The sequence below is a fragment of the Sesamum indicum genome, linkage group LG15 (assembly GCF_000512975.1).
Source record: "Sesamum indicum cultivar Zhongzhi No. 13 linkage group LG15, S_indicum_v1.0, whole genome shotgun sequence".
Taxonomy (NCBI): domain Eukaryota; kingdom Viridiplantae; phylum Streptophyta; class Magnoliopsida; order Lamiales; family Pedaliaceae; genus Sesamum; species Sesamum indicum.
The window spans coordinates 3708463-3715216 of NC_026159.1; the positions used below are offsets into that span (position 1 = coordinate 3708463).

Here is a 6754-nt window from a genome sequence, read left to right on the forward strand (position 1 = left end):
ATCCCTTGTATTTGTTTCTTTGGTTGACGATGGATTTTTTTTTTTTAATCTAAATACATTTAATAAACAAGAAACTATTCACCAATTTCATAAATTGTTTAGAATACACAAACCTTATCTTGTATAACAAAATATAGAGGCAAAATTCAAGTTTCAACACATGTTCATTAACAAAAATGAAAAAAGAAAAATCATTTACATTATTATTCGGTATATAAATATATAAATAGTCGACCTGAAAATTTAATTAAATTATAAATTCAATAATTCAAAACTTGTATAATAAGATCCAAAACCGAGAAAAATATAGCTATTATATATATAAATCTTGAAATCTCTGTATTTCTTCATATAATCAAGTCTGAATCATTTCCTTTTATGAATAATCTTGGGGAACTCGAAATAGGTATAGAACATGAGAGGGAAGGAAAGAAAAGGATGAGACAAACTTACAATAAGTTGTCGAGTATTATCCAGTTGCAGGTGGTGGAAGCATCAAACATGGGAATGTATATATGTCGCCTTCAGACATGAGAAGATTAAGGCGAAAGCAAACGTAGTATGTATATATATAACTTGGGAGATGAAGAAACGTTTGTACAGAATAGAAGCAGAAAATCACAAGCAAGCGTTGGATTTGAAGTGAAGTTGGTGCAGTTTTTGGCATGTTGGATTAGTTATTTGGGTTCCTTAGGAATAGGAAATGTGCAAGGTATCTCAAAACTTGCAATATGGGCATCTAAATAAAAGGGTTTATCTCTTTGGAAGAATCTTGGGGTAAGATAGTAAAATAAAGTCATCAAATGTAATGATGAATGCCTTGTCCCATGGGCTTTTTCAATTTTGTATGAAGGCCCAAGTTTCGTGTAGTAAAGAAGTTGAAGCTGGTTGATTGGTGAAGAAACAAGGAGGATAGGATGAGCAGGGCCTATATATCAAAGTGAATATCAACATCTTGACACTCTGTATAGGTCCCTTAATTCATATTTAGCCCATTGGGAAGAGATCCTACTCAATTGACACGTTTCCACGCCACACCAATACATCAATAAAAGTACATTAGAAAAATCAATAAAATTTTCACAAATAAAATGATGGAAAATAGGATAGATTTTGGGGCAAAATCTAAAACCTGGAATAACTAGTGCTTTGAACAAGGAAATATAAACAAGAAAGCAGAAGAGAATCGGAGCTACTGTAAGCTAAAAGAGATGGCAGGTTTACTAGCATGGGCGGCCGACGTGGTCGGAGGTGGAGGCGGGGGAGACAGTGAGGGAGGTAATCATCCCAATTCAATCCCTCTCATCTTCACTCCCCAACAGCTAACCTACGTTCAACAACTTGACCGTAAATCAGCTTCTCTGAACCGGTCGATCCAGGATCTGAGGCTCAGATTGCCTCCCCCCGACATTTCGCAACGCCTTCCCCACATCCACGCTCATTCCCTCGCCTCCAATAATGCTCTTGCTCTTCAACTCAACGCCCACTCTGCAACCAAACAGCAGGTCTTTCTTTGTGTTTCTTTCTCGTTTGATTTTGCTATGTTTTTTGTACAACCTTTTTTATGTCTCCTACATCTTTTTTATTCTTGGTCAAATTTATTGCCTTTTGCACCATCTGCGATTGGGATTGGCGTTTTCCTTTCTCTTTTGACGACGCTGGGGAAAGAACATTAGATGTAAAATGTGGACTTAAGGTGATAGCTCAGTGGAAATGTAAGCATAAATCAACAGTAGAATTCAGGAAGAGAAACCACAATAGGTCTGAGCTTCTTACCAAGTGTGAGTGTTATGAAGATCTTTCCCTTTCTTTTTCTTTTTTTTTTTTTTTAATTCATAACAATAAATATAGTTTCTGCATGATATTTTATTGTTCATTTATCCTTGTTATGCCTTTATGATTTGGGATGCACTGCGGACTTTCATCTATTTTTGGGTTAGTGGCATTTTTTGATGGAATTGTGTGTTTTAAGTTGCAGTCGAGGTAGATTATATTTTCTTGTTAAAAGTTGCAGTTGAAGTACATGAATGTGGACTTGACCTTTACATGGGTCGCAGGCACAACTGAGAGAGGTGACATTGCAGGAAGAAAATGCAGAGTATCAAAATGCCATATCCAATTGTGAAATGAAAATTCAGGAGAAGCTGCAGGAAGCAGATCTGCTTCGAAGTAAGTTAAAGGTCAGAATTTTACTTCCAACACTTATCTGCATCTATTGCAGGCAGCAGAAATATTCTTGATTCTTTTGACTGCTTCACTTGATAGTTCAGTGAGCTTTGTGAGTGTATTCATTTTTCTACTAATCTACTGTTACTACCCCCTTCACAATGTCTAGAGTTTCTATAGGGACCAACTTATATAAAATGACAAGAGCATGCCTAACAGGTACACTTTACAGGAAATGGACTTGATTGAGCAGAATTTGAAAGCTGAGTTGCAAAGAGCAAAAGCTTCCCTGGATGCTAGCAATTCAGGAGAAAAAAAAAAAATGTTCAACGAATTCAAATCAGCAGCTGAGGCCCAAGAAGAGGAAGATGTTCCCAAACCTGCGTTACTAGAGAAGTTGGAGAACAAGAAAAAGGAATTGGTCTGTTGCATGTTTAACTATATAGTTGTGTTTCATTTTGGATTTAGTTTATTTGACTGCTGAAACTTTCATTCATTCGTAGGCTTCAATTGAAGAGCTAGTTCAAGAATTAGAGAAAAAGTGGCAGCAAGTCCAGGAAAATGCATTGAAGCAACCGACTCCAGGTTCTTTGTCTAATAATTTTGTTACTGTCATATTCTTATACAAGTAGTCAAATTCTGGCTTGTAGTGGACAGAGCACACAATATCAAGCCCCATCAATGTGTAATATCCTTTTTACACTACTGACTGTATAGTATTTGTGCATAAATTTTTCATACTATGGATGAGTTGGGCTTGAGAACTTGGAAGGAAGTTGAAAAGGGGGAAAAAAGCTCTAGAAGTTAGCAACAGTTTACAGAAAAAATCATACTGGCGGAATTTTGGCAAATTAACTTGCATATTAGTGAATCTATAAATTAGATAGTTGAGCTGTTGGTTTCCTTGGTAGTTGGTTGTGGCCGCACCTCTTTTCTAACAAAAACGAAGTGATCATTTGCATGCAAATGTTGCATAAACAAGCCAAAATATAAATAATAAATATTCCAGAACTTCTTAGGTTCAAATCTTGGCCGACTATTCTGGCAGGCTGCCTAATAATTTGAAAGTGGTTGAAGTGCCACAGTGTAGCATCAATGACTTACCTAGCATGCTATAACGATGTGATCTTCCAATAGCATAATAGTTTTGCTTCTGCCTGCTCTTTTGCTGTAAATTTGGCAACGAGAGTATTTTTTAATCTTAATCAAATTTCCCATATAGCTCTGGGTTCAGTGTGTTTAAACTAGAGGTTTGATGTGATTTTCCTAATGGCTTCATCAATGGGCTAAAACACCATTACAAAGTTAGTCATTGGAGAAAAATCATGTGGAACGCAGAAAGTCTTTGAAATCTACCTGTGGAGTTTGTTTGTAAATGTAAAAGGTCTACATCAAAATTTCAGGAATCCTTACAATAATACAAATCTTTAGTATTAGCTGTACATCTTTTATTTCTCTAACTAATTCATTTCCTTGCAGCTCAGCGTGAGAAGACATTGGATAAACAGCTTCACAGCTTAATCGAACAACTTGCTGTAAAACAGGTTAGATTTGTTATTGTATCTATTATCCAAAGCCGTAACTATTATATTTTCGCATAACTTGACAATTCTTCTCCACTTTGTGCTTCTAGGCTCAGGCAGAAGGGCTGATCAGTGAAATACATCTCAAGGAGATGGAGCTGGAAAAGTTAAATGTGCTGTGGAAAAAAATAGAGAGCAGCAGTTTAGATGCAAATACGGCCCGGAACAGGGTCGGGAGAAACAGCTCTTTTAAGGAATCCGTATCTTCTGATTACTATGTTGATCCTCAGCAAAAGCTTCCTATTCATACAGCTGGTAGAAGTGAAAGCTTGCAGAGAATGATGCTGCTCAGGTCGGCTTTTGTGCTCTACATTCTAGTGCTGCACATATTGGTATTTATCAAGATTTCGTTCTAAGGTCTACCATACACTAAATTTGATTATTTTTTGCAAAGTTGATACATTTCGTGTTAGTTTACATGAAGCTTCTGATTGTACAGAAATTGATATACGCTTAACAAGATTTTCCATGGAATCTTCTTAGTTTGTTATCTTAATACACTTTTTCCCATACCTGTTCTGCTCCATTCTTGCAAATTAATTCTGCACAAAAGCCATGTTTAGTTCTTTGGTATGCAACTTGGCTCTGACTGACAGTCTTAATTGGAGATTTTTTATGGGTTAATTATTTTTTATTACAAAAAAATAATTAACCCGATTTTTTATAGTCATTTGACTGCATTTCACCAAGCATTTCTCCAGAGGTATTTACTTCCTGCAATATATAAAATCTGTTCTCAGCCTAGAATCACCATTTTATTGGTCATAGACTCATCAACAGTTGCACAACATAAACTTTGATCACTTAGCGATTTAACTCTGTCGGTTAAATAATAAATTGTTGTAGCTGCATGTAGCGCAACCTTTCCTGAAATTGTTATTTGCATAACCTTAATGTTCAGTTTTGCACTTTTCTCCTTTCAATAATTGACATGGATGCTCAAAGTCCAAACAGGGCATCGCATTCAGATGGAAAATGCGTTCCTTGGAGTGGAGATACCCCACTGGACTTATTTTCCTGGAAAAAGTCGAAACATGTTATTCTAGTCTGAATAAAGAGAAGCAACCTTTCAAATTCAAAAAGCCTCTGATTGTGGATGGATCAACTTTATCTCCTCCCTATGAAGAAAAGGTTTTCTAACTTTTTGACAAGAAGCAATATTCCAATAGCTTCACAGTAAGAGTACAACAAAATGAATGCTCTTCCAAGCAAACACATTCAACATCTAGAATAAGCTTCAGCTTAATGACATCAACATTAGTAGGAGACTATAAGCTGATCTGATAACTTTTTTCACCATATCTCTTTGTGATGTCGATGCCCTGTTACTGCTGTGCATATCGGCATTGTCCATAACCTGAACAACAGTGAGACGGTTGATGAATAATATCAAACAACATAGAACTTCATAATATACTTATGGAAAGGAAACTGGATTTTGACGATATAAGTGAAGCATTCAATAGATATTGACGAACTTACTTGGATCACTGAAGGTAACAAGTCCAGTGCCCTTGAAATCACAATTCCAGTAGTTCCTTCCATGCATCTGATAGTATGCATTCATGGAATATGATGCATGTGCATGTATGTTATCTGGTGCAAAACAATCTCCATTCTCATAAATCTCCCTGCAATCTACACCACCTGGTCCACAGCAAAAATCCACTACAGCCTGCATCACCTTCTCATCTGCATGTGGTTTAGCCACACACCACACAGAAGGACCCCTATTGGTTAATGCTTTCTCCCCAAAACCTAGCTTCTCACCACTGTCGGAACAAAACTGGCAGCTCAAATCCACATCATAAACTTTAGAACCATCAGCATTAAAAATCCCAAAGTTCCTCTCACTGGTACTCCCTTGTTTCTTGTTCTCATTGAACAAAGAAAACACGAAAATCTCTATGCTTTCCTTGGGCTTCATGGGGGTCCCTTTGTTCGATTGTGCCCGCTCGACCAATCTAGTGTTGTAAGTCCTTGCATTCTCGGGTGATGCTGGTGATTCTCGGGTGTGGCTGCGGTGTCACCAGCATCACCCTTTGATGGCCACCCGGATTCGGACACGACAATCTTGATAGATCGGTTCCCGAACCCTAGTGAATTGATGGCAGATCTAACGGCATCAATCTGTGCATCCAACATATTGTTGTATGTATACCCCTTTGGATCAGGCACCTTTGTGCTGTTGCCTAGTAATGCGTAATCTAGACTAATTGTCTTCGGGTTGTCCTGATAGGCAAAGTATGGATATGCATTGACCATGAACGGGGCACCAGTGTCCGCCAAGAATCCCACAATGGCTGTCATTGTGGGAACAAGCATGGCGGCAAAAGTGGAGGCGGAAGGTGGGAATGAGGAGGCGAGAAGAGCCATGCTTTGAGGTGTAGTGACCTTGATTTTACGGTCCAAGCCATGAGCAACCAAGACTGCGTGCAAATTCTGCATGGCTCGGACTAAAGCATTGTGATCCAGCTTATCTCCATCCGCAGATAAGTACTCGTTGCCAACGGCTATGGTGACAATGGAGGTGGCAGGGATGAAGGGAGCGATGCGGGAAGTGAACCACTCTTCGGCAGCGGAAGGGCTGGAGGTTATGTTGGCAACTTGGGAGTTTTCAACCGCAACAATGAGGTCTATGCCAGTGTTCGCAAAGGCTTCAAGGATTTCAGGGTTGGTGTCATAAATCTTAACCTTGTTAATGAGGGTGGATTGGAGCAGCTGAGCCACCCGTTTCGGCTGAGGGAGGTTGTTTCCCATGGTGCCGTAGTTTATGCCAATGCCGGAAACTTGCAGCAGTAGAGTGAGGTGGAGTAGCAAGAGAAGTAGAGAGCGGAGAAGATTGGTTGCGGCCATTTTTGTTGCTTTTGGTTCAGATTCTTTGTAGACTGAGGAGGCCATACATATGTAACAAATACGGACATGTGAATAGAGTGAGCCCCTTGGAGGAGTAGTTTGAAAAATGAGTCCACCATCAATTCTGATGAACTCTTTTGTGCTGGATT

At 38.6% G+C, this 6754-nt stretch overlaps 1 protein-coding gene and 1 pseudogene across 2 annotated transcripts; one reads left to right on the top strand and one right to left on the bottom strand.

Annotated features, from left to right (window-relative positions):
* Positions 1084–6122, top strand: LOC105177748. Of its 2 annotated transcripts, XM_011100992.2 has the most exons (7): positions 1084–1505; positions 2058–2180; positions 2399–2587; positions 2670–2751; positions 3646–3710; positions 3800–4041; positions 5989–6122. In XM_011100992.2, exons 1-7 carry the CDS (start codon positions 1212–1214, stop codon positions 6008–6010), a joined length of 1017 nt encoding a protein of 338 aa, XP_011099294.1. In that variant the 5' UTR covers positions 1084–1211; the 3' UTR covers positions 6011–6122. The 2 variants fall into 2 exon arrangements, with proteins under 2 accessions (XP_011099294.1, XP_011099293.1); XM_011100991.2 differs by lacking the exon at positions 5989–6122 and having other exon boundaries at positions 3800–4263.
* LOC105177747 lies at positions 4802–6748 on the bottom strand (annotated as a pseudogene).

Coding starts and splice junctions, on each gene's coding strand:
- LOC105177748 (XM_011100991.2), top strand. CDS start 1,212: ATGGCAGGTTTACTAGCATGGGCGGCCGACGTGGTCGGAGGTGGAGGC. Junction 2,181..2,398: donor TGCTTCGAAGTAAGTTAAAG/GTCAGAATTTTA, acceptor TACACTTTACAG/GAAATGGACTTGATTGAGCA. Junction 2,752..3,645: donor ATTGAAGCAACCGACTCCAG/GTTCTTTGTCTA, acceptor ATTTCCTTGCAG/CTCAGCGTGAGAAGACATTG.